The 23773-nt window shown below is 36.8% G+C and overlaps 4 protein-coding genes and 1 non-coding gene across 7 annotated transcripts; all 5 read right to left on the bottom strand.

The window, feature by feature from the left end:
* Positions 1–1177: 1177 nt before the first annotated feature.
* Positions 1178–3227, bottom strand: LOC125590647. Of its 2 annotated transcripts, none has more exons than XM_048764298.1 (6): positions 2816–3227; positions 2602–2740; positions 2315–2462; positions 1994–2241; positions 1786–1909; positions 1178–1696 (listed from the first exon to the last, which is right to left on the bottom strand). In XM_048764298.1, the coding sequence occupies exons 1-6, from the start codon at positions 2877–2879 to the stop codon at positions 1436–1438; spliced, it is 984 nt and encodes a 327-aa protein (XP_048620255.1). In that variant the 5' UTR covers positions 2880–3227; the 3' UTR covers positions 1178–1435. The 2 variants fall into 2 exon arrangements, with proteins under 2 accessions (XP_048620255.1, XP_048620258.1); XM_048764301.1 differs by having other exon boundaries at positions 2602–2737.
* A 3738-nt stretch (positions 3228–6965) lies between these two features.
* On the bottom strand, positions 6966–7072 carry LOC125607734. The gene has a single exon (XR_007338804.1). It is a non-coding gene; the product is annotated as a small nucleolar RNA R71 (small nucleolar RNA).
* A 4701-nt stretch (positions 7073–11773) lies between these two features.
* On the bottom strand, positions 11774–14335 carry LOC125607219 (NAC domain-containing protein 73-like). The gene is made up of 3 exons (XM_048777082.1): positions 14243–14335; positions 13895–14084; positions 11774–12208 (listed from the first exon to the last, which is right to left on the bottom strand). Exons 1-3 carry the CDS (start codon positions 14333–14335, stop codon positions 11802–11804), a joined length of 690 nt encoding a protein of 229 aa, XP_048633039.1. The 3' UTR covers positions 11774–11801.
* Positions 14336–16317: 1982 nt separating this feature from the next.
* Positions 16318–18365, bottom strand: LOC125590642. 2 transcript variants are annotated; one of them, XM_048764294.1, is made up of 6 exons: positions 17955–18365; positions 17741–17876; positions 17454–17601; positions 17133–17380; positions 16925–17048; positions 16318–16835 (listed from the first exon to the last, which is right to left on the bottom strand). In XM_048764294.1, exons 1-6 carry the CDS (start codon positions 18016–18018, stop codon positions 16575–16577), a joined length of 981 nt encoding a protein of 326 aa, XP_048620251.1. In that variant the 5' UTR covers positions 18019–18365; the 3' UTR covers positions 16318–16574. The 2 variants fall into 2 exon arrangements, with proteins under 2 accessions (XP_048620251.1, XP_048620248.1); XM_048764291.1 differs by having other exon boundaries at positions 17741–17879; positions 17955–18364.
* A 1395-nt stretch (positions 18366–19760) lies between these two features.
* LOC111216085 (NAC domain-containing protein 73-like) lies at positions 19761–22618 on the bottom strand. The gene is made up of 3 exons (XM_048764305.1): positions 22248–22618; positions 21957–22146; positions 19761–20517 (listed from the first exon to the last, which is right to left on the bottom strand). The coding sequence occupies exons 1-3, from the start codon at positions 22395–22397 to the stop codon at positions 19940–19942; spliced, it is 918 nt and encodes a 305-aa protein (XP_048620262.1). The 5' UTR covers positions 22398–22618; the 3' UTR covers positions 19761–19939.
* Between the last annotated feature and the right edge of the window lie 1155 nt (positions 22619–23773).

Here is a 23773-nt window from a genome sequence, read left to right as displayed (position 1 = left end):
GACAATGAGGCGGCTAATTTCAGAGAGTTAAATCGCATATCTACCAGGAAAACCAAATCGTAATCATCACAAGTATCATTCCAAGGTTACATGAAGGTAAATCAACTAAACATAAAGTTTATGTCTAACTAAATGCTTACAAATATTTCACTTTTCAGGGAAACTATCACTCACAACCACACCAGGATCGCGCTTTTACTTTGACAACGACATAGATATCATACAACGCCTTCAAAAGAGGAATAAACTGCTATCCTAAGCCTAATGGCATACCTCCACATGGGGTCAAACCACAAGACGGAAATGGACACCAGTCAACTGTTTTAAAATTTACACTTCAATGCAAACAACCATATATTTTTCAAACTTACTATTGTTTAGAAAACAGAAATTGATCACCGCATCGCATTCAAACAAAAACTCTATGGTTAATTCTACAACGAACAAAACTTAACTTCTAATGTTTGATACTTAAAACTACAAAAATATAAAAATTTACTTTAATAAAACATATTATCCGCGAGAAGCGCGGACCCCGGCTCAAGTTTATAAAAGAATGAAAACCAATTAGTTACACTATAAAACTAGAAATGAGCAAAAGTTAAATATAAAACATAAATAAAACAACCAAAAGGAACAAACTCTAACTAAATAACTCTTATAAAATGTATGGAAGTTAATTAGTATAGCTAAAAAACATAAACTCTGAAACAAAGTCACGGTATTTAACCAAGCGACCAATTAAACTAATTATATTTGGGAAATAAGGCCCTTGAATTTGATAAATCTTGTGGGAGCCTGAGGCATTTGCCTCTTTTGTAATACAGTAGGCACGACTCTTGCGTCTTGTTCATTTCTTTTTCCTACAAATTATAAAACACTGAGATTCTTCGATCTGTGGAAAAAGCTGTCTTTTTAAAAACATATTTGAAATGTAAACTTGTGTACATAAGGGAAGGCGGAACCTAGAGTATTCATTAAGCTCAAGCAGCTATTAGATGATTAGTGGGCACAGGCTCAAAAACTAGTTGGGATTGGGGCTCATATATTCGTGGGTTCGTTCTTAACGATTTTAGAGATGGAGGATCCTAACTCAAGCTGCACCGACTTGATTTGACTATAGATGTCGCTCTCTATTCACAATAGAACAATTATAAAAGCAGCACAAGGTCCAACATACAAAAGGTAAACTAAAAGAAATACGGTAGTTTTTTTTTACAGTATAACAGAGATTTTTGACTATAGATGTAGCTCTCTATTCATGCACAACTTTCTAGTTCAATATGCAAAAACAATAACCCAGCACAAGTTCCAACACTGCTGAAAAGAAAAAGACCGAGATATACACCACAAGTTCTAGACCATCCGAATTACCCAACACAAATGCAATTTAAAAGGAATACTTTTTTTAAGCAATATAAAAGAGACCGAGATATTACTTCTTCTGATTCTTGCCAGTGTTCTTCATCCGGTTTGCAGCGATTTTGAGTTGGGTTTCTTTCTTAGCCACGTCCCTGCCCAAGCGACCTTCATGATAAGCCATCTTCTTGAATGCCACAGAGTTCTTTGCAGAATCTTCCTTCAGCCTCCTCTCTCTCTTTATGTTGGCTTCAATCTGCTCAGCTGTTACTGTTTCTTCAACCTCCAAATCAGCCGAAAGGTTTTCAAACAGATCCTCCATCAAACTCTTGGGAATCTAAAAGAGTAATGATCAAATCAGTGGACAGATAATAATGACTAAAAGAATCAAACAATAAATCAACAACACTAGCTATGAAAGTAGACCTTGTAATCTGGATCATCATGGGAATTCCACTCAACCCCTTTGAATATCTTCACATACTCTTCTTTGCCTGTTGTGTTGAATCCACAGAGATGATTGAATATCTCCAAGAAATCATCAAGGAAGCTATAGAAGGAGAGCACGTGTAAGTAAGATGGCAAGATAAACAACTACCAAACGACACAAATAAAAAAAAAATAACGCACTCACTTGTTTGGGAACCGTGCGTCTCCATTAACGAGAACAGCTATTAATGACCTGAGATGACCTAGAGGGGGAGTCAGAAATGCACACCAGAGATCTTCTATGGCATTGTTGAGAGAAACCACAAGACTAGTTGCTTCATCAAACTTAAGTTTCATCAGCGATTCCTTCTCCCTCCTCCTGTGATCTCTTTCTCTTTCCTTAATCTTATCTCTGACGTGATGAAAGAGTTTCAGCATCAAGGACTGGGGAGCCTGTGAATGTGAACAGAGCGATAAATAAATAAATACTGCAAAGCAACAAATAGAAAGAAAGAAAAATCCTCACTAGATACTGTGGATCAGCTTTTGGATTCCATGGAAGATCCTGATTCCAAGCAACTTTCTTGAAAATCTTCAGCAGATGTTCAGGGAGAGTGTCGATAGGATGAGAGCCTCTGAGAGCTTTGAACAGCATGCTGAAGTTTTCAAGAAAACTGGATCACAATCAATCAGAGAAGAAGGGAAAGCAGTTAGATCACAATCAATCAATCAGAATTAGAAGAGAGATCAGAGAAGAAGGGAAAGCAACTAGAAGAGATATCAGAGAAGAAGAGAGATCAGAGAAGAGCTTACCCTGGTGGAAATCGCTGGTCATGATCGTTGAATAGGTTACAGAAGAACTCAAGATCACGTCCTACCGGTGGAGAGAGATAAGCTTTCCACAGCTCATCGATGGCCTCCTTGATTGGAGTCCATGTATGTAATCTTTCTTCTGCCATTGTTTGAAGCTTAGAGAGGGAAAGGTGAAAGTTCAAGAGGAAAGCTTCAGAGGAGCTGAAATATATACCTCGATTTGGTTCACTGTGATGCAGAGCATGGTACCAGAGATTGTATAGCTGTTGGATGAGCATCTACCCAATCAAACGGCTAAATTCAAACGTCCACTCTAACCGTGTAACTAACTGTTAAGTCGAGATGAACAGGCTGGAATCAGCTACATCCATATACCGTATGGTATCATGGAACAGCGCTCTGGGATGAGAAACTATCATCGAACGGCAAAGAACAACCGGAATCGATTGGGCAATCATTAGCCGAGATCTTGTGGGCCCATCCGAAAATGACAGCTGTAGCTTGCGTTACCTTGACCGGTGAACACTGATGGCCGATTGAAAAACATGGTGGCTCTGGATTTGGATGAGAGAGAGAGAGATAAAGAGATAGAGAGATAGAGAGACACGAAACCAAATAAATGACTTCTCTGGTTTTCAATTTATTTTTATCTCAAAAACCTCGAAACTCCTAAGGAATGGGCTTTTATGGGCCTTCTTTCTTTAACAAAAAAATCAATTATAGCCCATCTCACACATTTTGGATTACTTAAACCCCTTTACAACTTGTTTTGTTGTTGTATATTAACCAGTGTTCAAAAACGCGTCCACCTGGCCGATTCAGCGGCCGAGTAAACGTGATATGATGAATGAGCGTGGCGATTTGCAACGATTCAATTGTATTATACGGAAAAAATGATTTTCTTAGGTTTTAAGTTCGAAATCTGATGTTTTTAAGTAGATCTAGTAACTTTACCGCATAAAACGAAGGAAAAATGGTGAACAACGATAAGAAGCTTGAAAACGCCATTGAAGTGCAGGCCCGGCCCGGGGCGTACGCATAGGGTCCAAAACTTTTGTCCAAATTATTCTTTAAGTAAAGTCCGTTCATTGATTTTTTTTTTAAAGCTCACACAGGTGAAGCCCATCTTGAGTGGGGCCTTCGATAGAGATGGACCGGCGCTGTGAAAGTGTTGCAGAAACTCGACCTACAAATTGAAGAAGAAGAGGGTAAAATCATATTTTAACACTAATTAAAGAAAAACGAAAAAATATAGCAAAATACCACAACCTGCTATTCGAACCCGGGTCTCTTGGCCGAAGATAGATGACCCAACCCACTAGGCCACGCTCTACATTCGTTATTACTCAACATATTTAATATATATACGCATCTATGGCTAAAATATCAGAAAAAAAAAATTCCGAATACTCCCCTATTTATTTCCGATTTTTGGATAACTTGCTAAGCCCGGGTTCGCTGCACGGCGCACGCGTAGCCCCTAGCGAATTTTCCGAACAAAGATATTAAGTTATTAACCAATAGCGGATTTATCATAAAAGCAACTATTAGTAAGCAGAAAAGTTTTGTTGATGTATAATAAACTTGTCGCTTGGGAGAGATTTTAAAAGATAAAAAAAAAATTTACAGACTTCAATTCAAAGTTTAATGGCCACGTCTAGCAAATGAAGAAAATATGTCATTTGGTGAATATTTTTATGATTTTCACTAGATATGTTTTTATACCAAAGTGATCTTGCGGATGTTGTGGTAGCAGTGAAGATATATTGTAATACAGTAAGTACATAGTGATGTATATTTTATTTTCGATACAATGTTGTCAACACACTGACACACACAACCACTGGCAATTTTTTTTACTGACACAACCATTGGCAATTGATTTTCATTTTTACTATGTATTAGATTTTGCAATTACTAAGCTACCGTTCCCCATGGATTGCCGACAAAATATCAAAATGGATTTAGGTACCAAGAGGGAAAGAGAGATCTTTGTACATCTTTGATCAAAAAAAAAAAAAAAAAAAAGATCTTTGTACATTTCTTTTATAATCAGTTCGAGAAAATAAAATTGTACAAATCAGTATAGCCAAAACGGGGCAAAACAATGATAACAAAATGTTACGTATATAAGATTTCAGTGTAATTTAATTTATTTTCAATGTATTGATGTAATATATAATGCTTAGATTATAGAGCGTCTCTTATTTTACGACCGTCCATATAAAGTTATTTCTCTTCTTAAGGGATAAAAGGTTGAGTACCATGAACCAAATGGTTCTGTATCCCGCTTTGATTAAACGAGATAATAGCCGGAATATTGTTGTAATACTCACTGGCTCCGGCGGATCCTCCACCGACATTGCCTTTAACGTTACCATTATTATGATAAAGATGGCGACGACCACCACCACTGATATATGGTGTTTTATACATCTTGTATATATGTTTTTAAATTGGTTTTCAAGTCTTTATCGAGTCTTCCTAGTCCTTTTCGAGTCATTACAGGTCTGGAGTTGCATTGGATGGGAGATGAACCAGCTGGAACAAAAGAGGCAGAAAACAGTGCAATTTGGTGATTTTCACGCAGAACAGTCTTGATGACTGTTCCGGATAGCGGAGCAACCCGAGTGACTGTTCCGAGGGAGTGTTCCAGCGGCAGAGATTTTTAAGGAAACAACAACCTATTTCGGGATTTGCCCTAATCTCTCTATTTTCTCTCCCAGCCGCCTGTGGTTTTGATATATCTTCTTTTTCTGTTTTTCCTTATTATTCTACGCTGTTTTTGGGAGAAGAAACCAGACCTTAGAGTTGGAGACTTGTGATTTGATACTTTGTAAAGGGAGAAGGATCCATCTCTCTCACCATAGAGAAGAACCCCCTGAACCCTTATTCTATTTTATCTACACATGTTTTATTCAGTCTCTGTATCTGTGTTTTCTTGCTCCATGGCTGAGTAGTCAGCTTGCTTAGTCTAGGGTGTTAGGGTGTTAGATCCGTGAGCTTGACATAAATAAGTTATAAATCGATTGTCTTCATTCACTGTTGTTCTTAAGGCTTGCATCAAGTTAACCACTTAGTGCCTGATTCTAGGTTTAATCTATTCATCAAAAGTGTTATAGGTTGCTAGACATAACTTGAATGAGCATTGCATCCCTAACCAGCGAAAGTAGATGTTAGGGTGTTTTGTGAACATATCGGACTTGACCTCTATTGCTTGCTGTCGCATCTTGATCCAAACGAGAGTTTAGGTATCAAGATCGATCAGCATAGGGGGCAGTTCCACGACAGTGGGCTGTTCTACTTGAGTGATCCGAGTTCTAGACTGCTCTTAATTAAACTTGAATAATTGTTTGGCTCACACTTGTTTAACACCCGATCAAACCACCCTAGGCTAGCATTTTTAATTATCTGAATTCTTTAATTAATCTTGTTACTTGTTTCTCACGAAACCCTCAAATCTTAAAACCCCCATATTGTTTTAGCTTGATATTGATCCCATAAAGATAAAGTGTAATAGTTGGTCTCTGTGGATTCGATCCTAAAGTGCTACATCGACATACCATTCGATTGTGGTAGTGTGCACATTAGGTTATTTGGTGTGCGTATACACGTAATATCAAATTGGCGCCGTTGCCGGGGACCATCTTTTTACCTTTATTTTTCGGTTATTTATTTAGTCTAAGACCTCTAACTTGCCTTATCCTTTTTGTTGCAGCTAATGTTCCAGGTGCATGACCAGTAGACATACTCGGAGAAACGCACAAGGAGAGTTAGTTACATTTACAAACCAGGAGCTAGCAAGGTTAGAAAGAACAAATCGTCAACAGCCAAGGCAAACTGACACCACTATGGGTGATCACGCCAATCAGGATGATCTCGCTGCGGCTATGGAACTCATACAGCAGCAGATGCAACAAATGCAGCAGACCATCCAAGCTCAGCAGGATGCTGCTGAACAGGCTGCACTCGCGCGACAGGAACAACAGACGCAGACTGTTCCAATCGGGCAGAGAAACCATCCGCGTAACATCCCTACTACGCGCTCTGCCATTGTTCCTCCACTCTGCACCAGGCAGGACTTCGAGATCAAGCCTGCTTTGATCGGTCTAGTACAGAGAAAGGTGTTCTCTGGTCTCTCTACAGAAATTCCAATTGAGCATATTGAGAGCTTCGAAAAAGTCTGCAGTTTCACTCGCGTGAATGGTGTTCCACCAGACTACATCACGTGCATGTTATTCCCATTCTCTCTTGATGGAAAAGCTGCACGGTGGTTGAACTCTCTCCCTACCGGCTCTCTCACTTCATGGGAACAGGTCCGATCAGCGTTCCTCAGCCATTTCTACTCTAAAGCGAGAACAGCTGCATTGAGGAACAAGATCACCTCCTTCAGACAGCTCACTGATGAGCTTTTCTGCGACGCATGGGAGCGCTTCAATGACTATCGCAGAGAATGTCCTCACCATGGATTTGATGATGATTATATCCTGGACATTTTCTATGATGGAGTGGACTGGAAATACCAAGGTGCTCTAAACTCTGCGAGCAATGGAGACTTCATGACTCAAACCACTGCTGGAGCGTTTAAGCTGATTGAGAACATGGCTGCTAGCTCAGCTAATAAGAAAGAGGAGAGTGATTGCTCCAAGAAAGGAAACAGTTCTGACGCCCAGAAAATAGATGAGCTGACTGCCAAGGTTGACCAGCTACTGAAAAACAACCAAGGACACGTTTTCAGCATGGAACAACCTACGGCCGGGCATATTCAGAACCAGAACCAGCGACAACCGCAGAGCAATCCGCATGCTGTTCCAGCTACCGGGAACAGTCAACCAGATGAGCTGCAAGGTCTGGGTATGATGATGCAACAGCTGTTGCAGGGTCAGCAAGTTCAGGCCAAGGCGTTGAATCAGGTAACCACGGAAATAGACACCAGGATGGGCAACATGTTCACTGAGCTGAATAACAAGTATGACAATCTTGCGATCCATATAAGAAAGATCGTTGTTCAGCTTGCTCAAACAGTTGAGAGTGTCAAGAGGCAACAAGAGACGCTCCCTGGAAGAACTGATAAAAACCCTAGGACTGAGCACTGTAATGCAATAGAGCAGCTGTTCGCTGAGACTGCTCCAGGCGCAGAAGAGAGAGCAGAGCAGTCTGCTAGCTCTGGAGTGACTGCTCCTAGCAAACCTGCTGAGACTCCACCATCTCGAGTCTATGTTCCCAAGGTTCCCTATCCAATTCCACCTAGACATCTGATGGATCCCATTAGTGAAGAGCAGCTAATAGGTTTTAACAAGATGGTGAGAAGGCTTCCTAGAGAACTTGCATTCGAAGATGCTCTGCAGATTCGTCCATTGCTCCAGTTCTTCAAACACTGTAGAGAGACTCAAGAGGAGATCAAGGTCCTCTATACCAGAGCACTGTCTACGCCAGCACTGAAGGTATTGCCTAAGGTTGATGATCCTGGAAAGTTTGTTTTCTCATGTTCCATCGCAGGAACAACCTTCAAGGACGCTCTTTGTGACTCTGGTTCTTGTGTGAATCTCATCTCAAAGGCTATTGTAGACGATTTGGGTATTGCTGATGTTGAGCGTTCTCAGTTGACCCTGACCTTTGCAAACTTTTCCAGAGCAGTCCCATATGGAACCATCTGCAGCCTTCATGTTCAAGTAGGGAAATGCATTGTTCCTGCTGAGTTTCAGGTTGTTGAGATGAACAAAGATCATGAGATGCCTTTGATATTTGGAAGGACATTCATGGCTACTGTTGGAGCAACCATCGATATGCCCAACAAGAGAGTCTGCTTCTCCAACATCAACAAGAAAGTTTTCTACAAGGCAGTACCCACCAGATCTTCCTCATCACACGCCTCTCGCATCTCAGTGTTTGATGTAGAAAAGCTGAAGGTTGTTCCAGAGAAGGAGCATGGTGATAAGGGTGAGAGCAGACTGTTCTTTGATGAAGATCCTAGCACTGATCCTACTAAATTCAGAGGGAATTCAAGGGTGAAACAGAAAGTCCAGAAGAAAAGGGTCAAGGGAGATCCTACAGTGACTTTGATACCTCTCAAGTGTGATGAGAACTCCATTGAGTATGAGGTAAAGTGCAAGGGTACCTCTAAACTGTTCTCTAAAGTCAGAGCTATTCTCACACATGAGCTGAAAGAGAAAGGGGAAGCTGCTGTGAAAGGGTTGTTGAGCAGGGTTTTGAAGCTGAACATGTCTGATTGTGGAGCTTGTTTTGGAACAGGCCCTCCTGCTCAACCCGACTGATCCCAGTCACCAAGTCAAGCTAGAGACTTAAACCAAGCGCTTGGTGGGAGGCAACCCACTGGTAAGTGTAAATATAACTTGGTTTTGTTCTTGTTTACTCATTTTTCGTTTTAGTTTATTGAGTTTCAGGTCAAAAAGCAAAAAAAAAAATTCGAGATACTTCAAAAATTCTGGGTTGCAGAAACGGAACAACCTACCCCCTGAAAAGAGCGGTTGTTCCAGGCGATCATCTGACGATAGAACACCCAGAATTTTCATGGAGCGCCTGCTCCACTCAGGTAAGTATCTCGACCAAAAAAAAAAAAAAAAAAAATTTCTTGTTTTCTCCTTCTCTCTGATTTATTTTCACACCAGGGACGTTGTGAAGTAAGTCTGGGGGAGGGTTTTCGTCGTTTACTAACTCGTTTCTTTCTTTTGTTTTTCTTTTGGGTCAATTTGAGTCAGTTTTTATTGAGTCAGTCAAAACTTTGTGGGAATTAGGACCTTATTCTGTGTTGATCACTGACCACCTCGTGCTTTAGTTATCTTATTCAGTGACCTTAGCAGTGGCGAAAGACACACATGTGGACCTGGAACACCCTGACATATCTCACTTGATTCTCCAGAAGTTCTCAGCCGATCAGGTTACACTGGGTAGACTTAACTCCACCTTACTTGAACCTAATCTTGACTGAAATTCTTCTTGTTATGGGCATTAGATCAGGGAAACGAGAACACACTCAGGACTTCTTACCCTTTTTATCCATCTTGCTGATCCTGAGTAGCTAGCTCATCTTTAGCTAGTTCCCACCCTGCACCTTAGCCTTTATTCCACCTTCATGCATTTGTTTTTCAGTGTCATATGTGCAGATATGTGCAAAAAGGTCGGAGAGGAAAGGATCAACGCAGCCTGCTACTCGTTACTGCTACAGAAATTCAGTAAGAAAGGAGAACAAGCAGATTAAGGGAGCAACTGCCCCATAACCAATGAACTGCGCAAGAGCAGGGGTGGAGAACCAGAATGGTTGCAAAATCAGAACCACCAGTGGCACTCAGAACGATCATGTATTACCTCCTTCTTCGTCACATCACCATATCAGTCTTCAAAAAAAAAAAAAAAAAAAAAAAACGAGATTAATGTGATGGAGAAAGGGAAGAAAGAAAAGAAACATGGAGCCACTGGAAAGGTCGAGCAAGAAGTTGGTACCAAGTATTGAAGAGTGTGAAGAGGTAAGTATAAAGCAGAACAATCAGTTGCCTGTTCCGTCATCAGAACAGTCGCACCAGATAGAGCAAAAACGAGTAGAGGCTGTGGACATCAATGGATCTATCCTCTCTTGCCATTTTGTGTGATATCCTGCATCCTCTTCAATGAAATGGTAGCCCCTAAACACACTTAACTCCACCATTAAATAGTCTGTTCCACACCTAGACCGTCTACCCTGAATGATGCCTATGATGAGAAGCTCACGCTACTCTTAAATGAATGTAGGGAGTTTTGTCTCGATAGTGTTGCTTTTTCAGGTTTGAGATGAAGAGTATGGAGCCGATTTTTGAACAGCAGTCAGTGGGGTTCCGGTAAGGGTGTGTTGTCCTAGTTTTACTGCTTGTATGGTTCAGAGATTCGTGGTTAAAGTATGGTTGCTGAGAATAGGAGAGTTCCCACACTTTCAAACCTTTCTCCATGTTCTTGATACTTGATATTGTTTGAGGACAAACAAGGATCTAAGTCTGGGGGAATTGATATATGGTGTTTTATACATCTTGTATATATGCTTTTAAATTGGTTTTCAAGTCTTTATCGAGTCTTCCTAGTCCTTTTCGAGTCATTACAGGTCTGGAGTTGCATTGGATGGGAGATGAACCAGCTGGAACAAAAGAGGCAGAAAACAGTGCAATTTGGTGATTTTCACGCAGAACAGTCTTGATGACTGTTCCGGATAGCGGAGCAACCCGAGTGACTGTTTCGAGGGAGTGTTCCAGCGGCAGAGATTTTTAAGGAAACAACAACCTATTTCGGGATTTGCCCTAATCTCTCTATTTTCTCTCCCAGCCGCCTGTGGTTTTGATATATCTTCTTTTTCTGTTTTTCCTTATTATTCTACGCTGTTTTTGGGAGAAGAAACCAGACCTTAGAGTTGGAGACTTGTGATTTGATACTTTGTAAAGGGAGAAGGATCCATCTCTCTCACCATAGAGAAGAACCCCCTGAACCCTTATTCTATTTTATCTACACATGTTTTATTCAGTCTCTGTCTCTGTGTTTTTTTGCTCCATGGCTGAGTAGTCAGCTTGCTTAGTCTAGGGTGTTAGGGTGTTAGATCCGTGAGCTTGACATAAATAAGTTATAAATCGATTGTCTTCATTCACTGTTGTTCTTAAGGCTTGCATCAAGTTAACCACTTAGTGCCTGATTCTAGGTTTAATCTATTCATCAAAAGTGTTATAGGTTGCTAGACATAACTTGAATGAGCATTGCATCCCTAACCAGCGAAAGTAGATGTTAGGGTGTTTTGTGAACATATCGGACTTGACCTCTATTGCTTGCTGTCGCATCTTGATCCAAACGAGAGTTTAGGTATCAAGATCGATCAGCATAGGGGGCAGTTCCACGACAGTGGGCTGTTCTACTTGAGTGATCCGAGTTCTAGACTTCTCTTAATTAAACTTGAATAATTGTTTGGCTCACACTTGTTTAACACCCGATCAAACCACCCTAGGCTAGCATTTTTAATTATCTGAATTCTTTAATTAATCTTGTTACTTGTTTCTCACGAAACCCTCAAATCTTAAAACCCCCATATTGTTTTAGCTTGATATTGATCCCATAAAGATAAAGTGTAATAGTTGGTCTCTGTGGATTCGATCCTAAAGTGCTACATCGACATACCATTCGATTGTGGTAGTGTGCACATTAGGTTATTTGGTGTGCGTATACACGTAATATCAACCACCGAGATGATGGCCGTGGAGGTAAGGCCGCTCCTTTGTCGTGGCAGCAGCAGCAAGGGATCCACCGCATTGGCGCGGTTGAGTCTGGTAGAAGATTTTGGAGACGACGAGTTCACCTTCTTTCTCTTCCTCGTTGGTGCCAAGATGATATTGATGCATTACCCAATTAGTCTTCTCGGGTTTTTTTTGTTTACCGTAGTTTGTGTAGAGTACTAGGATTTTTTTGTAGCCTTTCACTCTTCCTCCAGTGAAAACTGGCCGTGTTTTTCCGGTTTTGTGCCACCGTGTCTCGCCACCGACTTCGGAGTCAGTGTGAACTTTACGTCGCTTTCTTGTTCCCGTCGTGTATGCCTTTGATGGTCGGTGGAAGAAATGACGGACTGTCCCGTCCTTGCTCACACCTACAAATATGAACATTGGTTAATGTTATATATATATATATTTCTATAATTTTATTTGAGAAGTCAGTTTCCTATATGTCGGTCTCACGTTAACTCTCACGATGGTTGATTACACTGATACCCGCAATGAACTAAAAATAATACATTTAAAGTACTATTATTTTTTTTATTTTTAGTTTCCTTTTTAAAATTTTCCAAAAACATATACATATAATAAAAAAGAAAATTTTTTATAAAGTTAAAAAAAAATTGAAAAACGAAAATATATGTATATATAATATGATTTCATAAAAAAAGAAAAGTTCACAAAATAGTAATGTTACATTTAAAAATCTTTTTAAATAACATAAAATATACTTTTGAAGTAATAAAATACTTTCTTATATCTGTATTTTCTTAGATGAAAAATATAATTTGTATATAATTTGATTTCATTAAAAATAATTTACACAGATAATTTTGATATTAGAAAAAAAATATTATTTCTTTTAAAATATATTTTAAACAATAAAAATCAAAGTAATAGAAATATTTTTATATATCAATCCATTTTCTTAGATAATTACATAAAACAATTAAGTTACATAAACTGACATATATTTAATTTACTAAACATAGTTAAAACTAAGACAACAACCACCTAAATGCAAATAAGAAATTAAACAAAATTTTAATAGATTTAGAATAAAAAACTAAATTTACCCAAATGATAACTAAATTAACTGTAAAAACAACAAAACTGATTAGATATAACACAGTCCCTCTGTTTCATAATAGATGAAGTTTTAGTACTTTTGCACACATATTAAGAAATTATTATTTTTAAACAAAAAATAATTGAAATATAATTTAAAACTAATTTATTTAATTATAAAAACAATTAGTTAAAATTTGATTAGCTACAGAGTTTTTGAGAAAGTTAAAGTTACATAAATATGTGAAAACATCATCTATTGTGAAACAAAAACAATCACCTAAAACATCATCTATATTGAAACGGAGGGAGTATATAGAATCATATGTATAATTAAAGTAATATAATATTATTAATATAAATGATGCATACAAATTATAAATTGATTTAAAATTAAAAGTAAATAGCAATAAATTATTGTAGTATATTTACTTTAGAAGTATTTATAGTCGTGCATGAGTACAGAAAAATCACGAAGTATGTATTTAATTATCAATATATAGTTTTAAGTAGGTATACTCGCTGACATAAGAAAAAGGTATAACACTCTAATTAATTAGTTGGGTTGGCTACGTATGCTATTTTTATTTGACAGAAAAATATGACACAAATCTTCTTCTTTTAATTTTTTTTAACAAAGTCTAGTTACTCTACCACCTACTGAAAATTAATGAGAAAATTCGATCGTCATGATATAATTAACCGTATATTGCATTACTTGAAAATAAAACTAATCGATTACACGGTATAAACTTCGCTAGTTCTAACTTGAGCGCTCAGTAAATTATTGTGCATCGTACTGTACAATTTTAGATCTGTCAATTTAAAAAGGTTTCTTGTTAGTTACTATCCATGAACATGTAAGGTTTATTTTATTTTTTTGCCGTATAGTTTAGATCATATGAAGACAAAGAAACATATATTCACTATTAATAAAAAGTGAATACTGTTGATAGAACTGTAATAAATAAGAACAAACAACATAGAATCACCTGGCAATTTCTCAGGATGGGTGTAACAGATACCATTTTCACCGTCGATAGTAAGGATAAACTCATCGATGAGAGGATGCAGCTTTCTTGCGTCATCTCTTACCTTTCCTTCAAGATGCCCCAATACCTCTTGATCAGTCGGATCGAACTTCACTCCGGCAGGCAGTCCCGGCAAGTCATGGATCCCCGCCTATACTCATCGAATTTTATTCATATCAACAATCAATATTAATATCATCCAATAGTTTCCAAATGTATAGAAGCTGAATATAGCTAGATAGAAACAAGAAGCTGTTCATGAAATTTGAATTTATGGCCACAAGAAGGACATGTTTTGTGACAAGAGACTTGAAATGAGGCTTCAGGAGACTCGGCCACTGTTGGGGAGGGAATGATTGTTTCAACGGTCTGAACATCGCTACTGTCATTGCACCAAGTCATATTGTTTGTCTCTCTTAGTTTCCTCTTGTGCATTACTTCTCTTCTTTTCTTTCTCACTTCTCACAACTTCATTAGAATAAACAAAGGCGTGAAAGAGAGATGGAGAGAAGGGAAAAGGGTTAAAGATGTTTAAAGCATATTATCGCAAGGATCATTAGGATGTGGCCCATCACAAATCACACAAATAAAAATGCTTTTCTATGAACAACTTTCATTTGACTTAACATCTAGGTTTGTATAAAAAATACTTACTTTTAATTATTCCAACAACATTTCAAATAATTGCTTTTAACCACTCAACAGGAACAAAAAATGGAAGGGCAGATGCCTATTTCTACGTCTGACACAATGTACCAACGGTTCGAGAAAGGAAAAGTTTATCATATTAGATATTTTAATCTTCTTCCTAATAACCAACGGTACAGGCTTACCGTTCAACCATACGTAATCAATATCAATGAGATAACAATTATAACACTGATTCAAGAAAACATTCCACCGATTCCTTCATACATTTTCCGGCCCCAACGCTATCCCCAGTTGATCAGCTTAGCAAGTGCAACCAACTTCCTCTCAGGTAAAAAAAAAACCCCCAAACTTATCACACATACAAATAAATTCTCTATTTTTGTCGCTAAAAACAAATTATTCCCACAGATGTTGTTGGCCGCATATGCCTCATCCAAGGAAGTGATTTATATAACCACAACACAGATACAAAAATCATCATTGGATTGCGTTAAGCAATAAATATATAATACAATATATTTTTTGTAGATCCAAATTGGTTCGTCTAACTATATGGGACAATGAGGCGGCTAATTTCAGAGAGTTAAATCGCATATCTACCAGGAAAACCAAATCGTAATCATCACAAGTATCATTCCAAGGTTACATGAAGGTAAATCAACTAAACATAAAGTTTATGTCTAACTAAATGCTTACAAATATTTCACTTTTCAGGGAAACTATCACTCACAACCACACCAGGATCGCGCTTTTACTTTGACAACGACATAGATATCATACAACGCCTTCAAAAGAGGAATAAACTGCTATCCTAAGCCTAATGGCATACCTCCACATGGGGTCAAACCACAAGACGGAAATGGACACCAGTCAACTGTTTTAAAATTTACACTTCAATGCAAACAACCATATATTTTTCAAACTTACTATTGTTTAGAAAACAGAAATTGATCACCGCATCGCATTCAAACAAAAACTCTATGGTTAATTCTACAACGAACAAAACTTAACTTCTAATGTTTGATACTTAAAACTACAAAAATATAAAAATTTACTTTAATAAAACATATTATCCGCGAGAAGCGCGGACCCCGGCTCAAGTTTATAAAAGAATGAAAACCAATTAGTTACACTATAAAACTAGAAATGAGCAAAAGTTAAATATAAAACATAAATAAAACAACCAAAAGGAACAAACTCTAACTAAATAACTCTTATAAAATGTATGGAAGTTAATTAGTATAGCTAAAAAACATAAACTCTGAAACAAAGTCACGGTATTTAACCAAGCGACCAATTAAACTAATTATATTTGGGAAATAAGGCCCTTGAATTTGATAAATCTTGTGGGAGCCTGAGGCATTTGCCTCTTTTGTAATACAGTAGGCACGACTCTTGCGTCTTGTTCATTTCTTTTTCCTACAAATTATAAAACACTGAGATTCTTCGATCTGTGGAAAAAGCTGTCTTTTTAAAAACATATTTGAAATGTAAACTTGTGTACATAAGGGAAGGCGGAACCTAGAGTATTCATTAAGCTCAAGCAGCTATTAGATGATTAGTGGGCACAGGCTCAAAAACTAGTTGGGATTGGGGCTCATATATTCGTGGGTTCGTTCTTAACGATTTTAGAGATGGAGGATCCTAACTCAAGCTGCACCGACTTGATTTGACTATAGATGTCGCTCTCTATTCACAATAGAACAATTATAAAAGCAGCACAAGGTCCAACATACAAAAGGTAAACTAAAAGAAATACGGTAGTTTTTTTTTACAGTATAACAGAGATTTTTGACTATAGATGTAGCTCTCTATTCATGCACAACTTTCTAGTTCAATATGCAAAAACAATAACCCAGCACAAGTTCCAACACTGCTGAAAAGAAAAAGACCGAGATATACACCACAAGTTCTAGACCATCCGAATTACCCAACACAAATGCAATTTAAAAGGAATACTTTTTTAAGCAATATAAAAGAGACCGAGATATTACTTCTTCTGATTCTTGCCAGTGTTCTTCATCCGGTTTGCAGCGATTTTGAGTTGGGTTTCTTTCTTAGCCACGTCCCTGCCCAAGCGACCTTCATGATAAGCCATCTTCTTGAATGCCACAGAGTTCTTTGCAGAATCTTCCTTCAGCCTCCTCTCTCTCTTTATGTTGGCTTCAATCTGCTCAGCTGTTACTGTTTCTTCAACCTCCAAATCAGCCGAAAGGTTTTCAAACAGATCCTCCATCAAACTCTTGGGAATCTAAAAGAGTAATGATCAAATCAGTGGACAGATAATAATGACTAAAAGAATCAAACAATAAATCAACAACACTAGCTATGAAAGTAGACCTTGTAATCTGGATCATCATGGGAATTCCACTCAACCCCTTTGAATATCTTCACATACTCTTCTTTGCCTGTTGTGTTGAATCCACAGAGATGATTGAATATCTCCAAGAAATCATCAAGGAAGCTATAGAAGGAGAGCACGTGTAAGTAAGATGGCAAGATAAACAACTACCAAACGACACAAATAAAAAAAAAATAACGCACTCACTTGTTTGGGAACCGTGCGTCTCCATTAACGAGAACAGCTATTAATGACCTGAGATGACCTAGAGGGGGAGTCAGAAATGCACACCAGAGATCTTCTATGGCATTGTTGAGAGAAACCACAAGACTAGTTGCTTCATCAAACTTAAGTTTCATCAGCGATTCCTTCTCCCTCCTCCTGTGATCTCTTTCTCTTTCCTTAATCTTATCTCTGACGTGATGAAAGAGTTTCAGCATCAAGGACTGGGGAGCCTGTGAATGTGAACAGAGCGATAAATAAATAAATACTGCAAAGCAACAAATAGAAAGAAAGAAAAATCCTCACTAGATACTGTGGATCAGCTTTTGGATTCCATGGAAGATCCTGATTCCAAGCAACTTTCTTGAAAATCTTCAGCAGATGTTCAGGGAGAGTGTCGATAGGATGAGAGCCTCTGAGAGCTTTGAACAGCATGCTGAAGTTTTCAAGAAAACTGGATCACAATCAATCAGAGAAGAAGGGAAAGCAGTTAGATCACAATCAATCAATCAGAATTAGAAGAGAGATCAGAGAAGAAGGGAAAGCAACTAGAAGAGATATCAGAGAAGAAGAGAGATCAGAGAAGAGCTTACCCTGGTGGAAATCGCTGGTCATGATCGTTGAATAGGTTACAGAAGAACTCAAGATCACGTCCTACCGGTGGAGAGAGATAAGCTTTCCACAGCTCATCGATGGCCTCCTTGATTGGAGTCCATGTATGTAATCTTTCTTCTGCCATTGTTTGAAGCTTAGAGAGGGAAAGGTGAAAGTTCAAGAGGAAAGCTTCAGAGGAGCTGAAATATATACCTCGATTTGGTTCACTGTGATGCAGAGCATGGTACCAGAGATTGTATAGCTGTTGGATGAGCATCTACCCAATCAAACGGCTAAATTCAAACGTCCACTCTAACCGTGTAACTAACTGTTAAGTCGAGATGAACAGGCTGGAATCAGCTACATCCATATACCGTATGGTATCATGGAACAGCGCTCTGGGATGAGAAACTATCATCGAACGGCAAAGAACAACCGGAATCGATTGGGCAATCATTAGCCGAGATCTTGTGGGCCCATCCGAAAATGACAGCTGTAGCTTGCGTTACCTTGACCGGTGAACACTGATGGCCGATTGAAAAACATGGTGGCTCTGGATTTGGATGAGAGAGAGAGAGATAAAGAGATAGAGAGATAGAGAGACACGAAACCAAATAAATGACTTCTCTGGTTTTCAATTTATTTTTATCTCAAAAACCTCGAAACTCCTAAGGAATGGGCTTTTATGGGCCTTCTTTCTTTAACAAAAAAATCAATTATAGCCCATCTCACACATTTTGGATTACTTAAACCCCTTTACAACTTGTTTTGTTGTTGTATATTAACCAGTGTTCAAAAACGCGTCCACCTGGCCGATTCAGCGGCCGAGTAAACGTGATATGATGAATGAGCGTGGCGATTTGCAACGATTCAATTGTATTATACGGAAAAAATGATTTTCTTAGGTTTTAAGTTCGAAATCTGATGTTTTTAAGTAGATCTAGTAACTTTACCGCATAAAACGAAGGAAAAATGGTGAACAACGATAAGAAGCTTGAAAACGCCATTGAAGTGCAGGCCCGGCCCGGGGCGTACGCATAGGGTCCAAAACTTTTGTCCAAATTTTTCTTTAAGTAAAGTCCGTTCATTGATTTTTTTTTAAAGCTCACACAGGTGAAGCCCATCTTGAGTGGGGCCTTCGATAGAGATGGACCGGCGCTGTGGAAGTGTTGCAGAAACTCGACCTACAGATTGAAGAAGAAGAGGGTAAAATCATATTTTAACACTAATTAAAGAAAAACGAAAAAATATAGCAAAATACCACAACCTGCTATACGAACCCGGGTCTCTTGGCCGAAGATAGATGACCCAACCCACTAGGCCACGCTCTACATTCGTTATTACTCAACATATTTAATATATATACGCATCTATGGCTAAAATATCAGAAAAAAAAAATTCCGAATACTCCCCTATTTATTTCCGATTTTTGGATAACTCGCTAAGCCCGGGTTCGCTGCACGGCGCACGCGTAGCCCCTAGCGAATTTTCCGAACAAAGATATTAAGTTATTAACCAATAGCGGATTTATCATAAAAGCAACTATTAGTAAGCAGAAAAGTTTTGTTGATGTATAATAAACTTGTCGCTTGGGAGAGATTTTAAAAGATAAAAAAAAAATTTACAGACTTCAATTCAAAGTTTAATGGCCACGTCTAGCAAATGAAGAAAATATGTCATTTGGTGAATATTTTTATGATTTTCACTAGATATGTTTTTATACCAAAGTGATCTTGCGGATGTTGTGGTAGCAGTGAAGATATATTGTAATACAGTAAGTACATAGTGATGTATATTTTATTTTCGATACAATGTTGTCAACACACTGACACACTCAACCACTGGCAATTTTTTTTACTGACACAACCATTGGCAATTGATTTTCATTTTTACTATGTATTAGATTTTGCAATTACTAAGCTACCGTTCCCCATGGATTGCCGACAAAATATCAAAATGGATTTAGGTACCAAGAGGGAAAGAGAGATCTTTGTACATTTCTTTTATAATCAGTTCGAGAAAATAAAATTGTACAAATCAGTATAGCCAAAACGGGGCAAAACAATGATAACAAAATGTTACGTATATAAGATTTCAGTGTAATTTAATTTATTTTCAATGTATTGATGTAATATATAATGCTTAGATTATAGAGCGTCTCTTATTTTACGACCGTCCATATAAAGTTATTTCTCTTCTTAAGGGATAAAAGGTTGAGTACCATGAACCAAATGGTTCTGTATCCCGCTTTGATTAAACGACATAATAGCCGGAATATTGTTGTAATACTCACTGGCTCCGGCGGATCCTCCACCGACATTGCCTTTAACGTTACCGTTATTATGATAAAGATGGCGACTACCACCACCACCGAGATGATGGCCGTGGAGGTGGAGGTAAGGCCGCTCCTTTGCCGTAGCAGCAGCAGAAAGGGATCCACTGCATTGGCGTGGTTGAGTCTGGTAGAAGATTTTGGAGACGACGAGTTCACCTTCTTTCTCTTCCTCGTTGGTGCCAAGATGATATTGATGCATTACCCAATTAGTCTTCTCGGGTTTTTTTTGTTTACCGTAGTTTGTGTAGAGTACTAGGATTTTTTTGTAGCCTTTCACTCTTCCTCCAGTGAAAACTGGCCGTGTTTTGCCGGTTTTGTGCCACCGTGTCTCGCCATCGACTTCGGAGTCAGTGTGAACTTTACGTCGCTTTCTTGTTCCCGTCGTGTATGCCTTTGATGGTCGGTGGAAGAAATGACGGACTGTCCCGTCCTTGCTCACACCTACAAATATGAACATTAGTTAATATTATATATATATTTCTATAATATTATTTGATAAGTCAGTTTCCTATATATCACTCTCACGTTAACTCTCACGATGGTTGATTACACTGATACTCTTAATGAATAAAAGTAGTACATTTAAAGTAGTATTATTTTTTATATTTTTAGTTTCCTTTTTAAAATTTTCCAAAAACATATACATATAATAAAAAAAGAAATTTTTTATAAAATTTAAAAAATTGAAAAACGAAAATATATGTATATATAATATGATTTCATAAAAAAAGGAAAAGTTCACAAAATAATAATATTACATTTAAAAATATTTTTAAATAACATAAAATATACTTTTGAAGTAATAAAATACTTTTCTAATATATATATTTTCTTAGATGAAAAATAAAATTTGTATAAAATTTGATTTCATTAAAAATAATTTACACAGATAATTTAGATATTAGAAAAAGAAATATTATTTCTTTTAAAATATATTTTAAACAATACAAAAAAATTCAAAGTAATAGAAATATTTTTATATATCAATCCATTTTCTTAGATAATTACATAAAATAATTAAGTTACATAAACTGACATATGTTTAATTTACTAAACTTAGTTAAAACTAAGACAACAACCACCGAAATACAAATAAGAAATTAAACAAAATTTTAATAGATTTAGAATAAAAATATTAAATTTACCCAAATGATAACTAAATTGACTGTAAGAACAATAAAACTAATTAGATATAACATATATAGAATCATATGTATAATTAAAATAATATAATATTATTAATATAAATGATGCATACAAATTATAAATTAATTTAAAATTAAAAGTAAATAGCAATAAATTATTATAGTATATTTACTTTAGAAATATTTATATTCGTGCATGAGCACGGTAAAATCACCTAGTATGTATTTAATTATCAATATATAGTTTTAAGTAGGTATACTCGTTGACATAAGAAAAATGTATAACACTCTAATTAATTAGTTGGGTTGGCTACGTATGTATTTTTATTTGACAGAAAAATATGACACAAATCTTCTTCTTTTAAGTTTTTTTAACAAAGTCTAGTTACCCTACCAGCTATTGAAAATTAATGAGAAAATTCGATCGTCATGATATAATTAACCGCATATTGCATTACTTGAAAATAAAGCTAATCGATTACACGGTATAAACTTCGCTAGTTCTAACTTGAGCGCTCAGTAAATTATTGTGCATCGTACTGTACAATTTTAGATCTGTCAATTTAAAAAGGTTTCTTGTTAGTTACTATCCATGAACATGTAAGGTTTATTTTATTTTTTGCCGTATAGTTTAGATCATATGAAGACAAAGAAACATATATTCATTATTAATAAAAAGTGAATACTGTTGATAGAACTGTAATAAATAAGAGAGAACAAACAACATAGAATCACCTGGCAATTTCTCAGGATGGGTGTAACAGATACCATTTTCACCGTCGATAGTACGGATAAACTCATCGATGAGAGGATGCAGCTTTCTTGCGTCATCTCTTACCTTTCCTTCAAGATGCCCCAATACCTCTTGATCAGTCGGATCGAACTTCACTCCGGCAGGCAGTCCCGGCAAGTCATGGATCCCCGCCTATGCTCATCGAATTTTATTCATATCAGCAATCAATATTAATATCATCCAATAGTTTCCAAATGTATAGAAGCTGAATATAGCTTGATAGAAACAAGAACCTGTTCATGAAACTTGAATTTATGGCCACAAGAAGGACATGTTTTGTGACAAGAGATTTGAAATGAGGCTTCAGGAGACTCGGCCACTGTTGGGGAGGGAATGATTGTTTCAACGGTCTGAACATCGCTACTGTCATTGCACCAAGTCATATTGTTTTGTCTCTCTTAGTTTCCTCTTGTGCATTACTTCTCTTCTTTTCTTTCTCACTTCTCACAACTTCATTAGAATAAACAAAGGCGTGAAAGAGAGATGGAGAGAAGGGAAAAAAAAGTTAAAGATGTTTAAAGCATATGTTTCCTAAGTAGAACTCTTTGAGGTTATCTTGAGAAAGAGGAAGGAATTGAATTATTGTTCACCACTTTCTTAATTGCTCTTTTTGCACTTGATTTTAACCTTGTACTATCCATGAGAGAGAAAGATGAGATAATCCCAAAAGTAATATTATTAAATCTCATCAATTTATAATGTATACAAATCTAGTGTATACTCTTCAGTAAGAAAGTATTATTTTAAGACTTGGGTTTGTTTAACAAGTATATGTCGAAACAAGGAAACATACATGTTAGGTAACAATGAGAGGGAGAGGTACACCAACAACTTGAAAGTAAACTGTAAGGACACTTAACTATGAAACTTTCAAAATAAATATTTTACATTTATAACATTGATAAAATGTTGGAACTTTTTCTACAAGTATACATGCATATACAGAATACATATACATATATACTTCTTTTTTTTTTTGCTAAATATACATATATACTTGAGTAAACATATTTACGAATGCTTAAATACAATGATATTCTGAAGAACAGATTAATTAATAAATGATTATCATAAGAAAAGGAAATAAAGATTGCTTGGGTTTTAAGTTTGGTTTGGCTTCTACATGGCATGTATGGTGTGTGAGTGAGAATTAGACAGAGACTGATCGAACAAAACATATATGAAAAGAAAAGCAAAGTATTATGAAAGAATATGTGTATGCTTCCTTTTTGACAAGAACATTTTTAACTAATAACCTTCCTAAAAAAAGTTCTTATCTTTTCTAGAATTAAAACATTCGTAAGGTATGACCCAAAATTTTATCTGGTCGTAATTTGTGTGCTACATAAACTATAAAATATGCAACTAATCAATTTATTAATCGGGTAATTTACTGATAAATGTATATGGTCTAAAAATGAATATGAGATGGGGTGGGTTTGGGGCGGGTCTGTGAGAGCTTAGACGTGATATGGTAGAAACAAAAATAAGAAAATTTAAGGTCCAATGTCAACCTAGAGTGTATGTAAAGATATTATTACATAAGCTTATACTTATAATTTACACATCTGTATATACATCTTTTCTCAACGTCTCCATGTATGATATACATCTCTTGCTGAAAAGCCTGAAATAGTATATTACGATAGAAAACAGTAGAATATTGATATTTGGTTTCTGATGATATATATTCTACTTGTCTAATATAATTCTAGGTGTCGCGGAAATGAAAAAATTATAATTAGTTTCATTTTTTCAT

Source organism: Brassica napus, chromosome A3, assembly GCF_020379485.1.
Source record: "Brassica napus cultivar Da-Ae chromosome A3, Da-Ae, whole genome shotgun sequence".
Lineage (NCBI taxonomy): Eukaryota > Viridiplantae > Streptophyta > Magnoliopsida > Brassicales > Brassicaceae > Brassica > Brassica napus.
The sequence above is the reverse complement of the archived record's forward strand: the minus strand, read 5'-3'. Positions and strand labels throughout refer to the sequence as shown.

Excerpts from the sequence above, each read along its gene's own strand:
- LOC125590647 (XM_048764298.1), bottom strand. The coding sequence starts at position 2,879 with ATGCTCATCCAACAGCTATACAATCTCTGGTACCATGCTCTGCATCAC. Across the intron at positions 2,463-2,601 it reads GACCAGCGATTTCCACCAGG|TTTTCTTGAAAACTTCAGCA; the intron begins GTAAGCTCTTCT and ends ATTGTGATCCAG. Across the intron at positions 2,242-2,314 it reads AAGCTGATCCACAGTATCTA|GCTCCCCAGTCCTTGATGCT; the intron begins GTGAGGATTTTT and ends TCACATTCACAG.
- LOC125607219 (XM_048777082.1), bottom strand. The coding sequence starts at position 14,335 with ATGACTTGGTGCAATGACAGTAGCGATGTTCAGACCGTTGAAACAATC. Across the intron at positions 14,085-14,242 it reads CTCCTGAAGCCTCATTTCAA|GCGGGGATCCATGACTTGCC; the intron begins GTCTCTTGTCAC and ends CGATGAGTATAG. Across the intron at positions 12,209-13,894 it reads CCATCCTGAGAAATTGCCAG|GTGTGAGCAAGGACGGGACA; the intron begins GTGATTCTATGT and ends TCATATTTGTAG.
- LOC125590642 (XM_048764291.1), bottom strand. The coding sequence starts at position 18,018 with ATGCTCATCCAACAGCTATACAATCTCTGGTACCATGCTCTGCATCAC. Across the intron at positions 17,049-17,132 it reads GACGCACGGTTCCCAAACAA|CTTCCTTGATGATTTCTTGG; the intron begins GTGAGTGCGTTA and ends CTCCTTCTATAG. Across the intron at positions 16,836-16,924 it reads ATGATGATCCAGATTACAAG|ATTCCCAAGAGTTTGATGGA; the intron begins GTCTACTTTCAT and ends TTACTCTTTTAG.
- LOC111216085 (XM_048764305.1), bottom strand. The coding sequence starts at position 22,397 with ATGACTTGGTGCAATGACAGTAGCGATGTTCAGACCGTTGAAACAATC. Across the intron at positions 22,147-22,247 it reads AATTCAAGTTTCATGAACAG|GCGGGGATCCATGACTTGCC; the intron begins GTTCTTGTTTCT and ends CGATGAGCATAG. Across the intron at positions 20,518-21,956 it reads CCATCCTGAGAAATTGCCAG|GTGTGAGCAAGGACGGGACA; the intron begins GTGATTCTATGT and ends TCATATTTGTAG.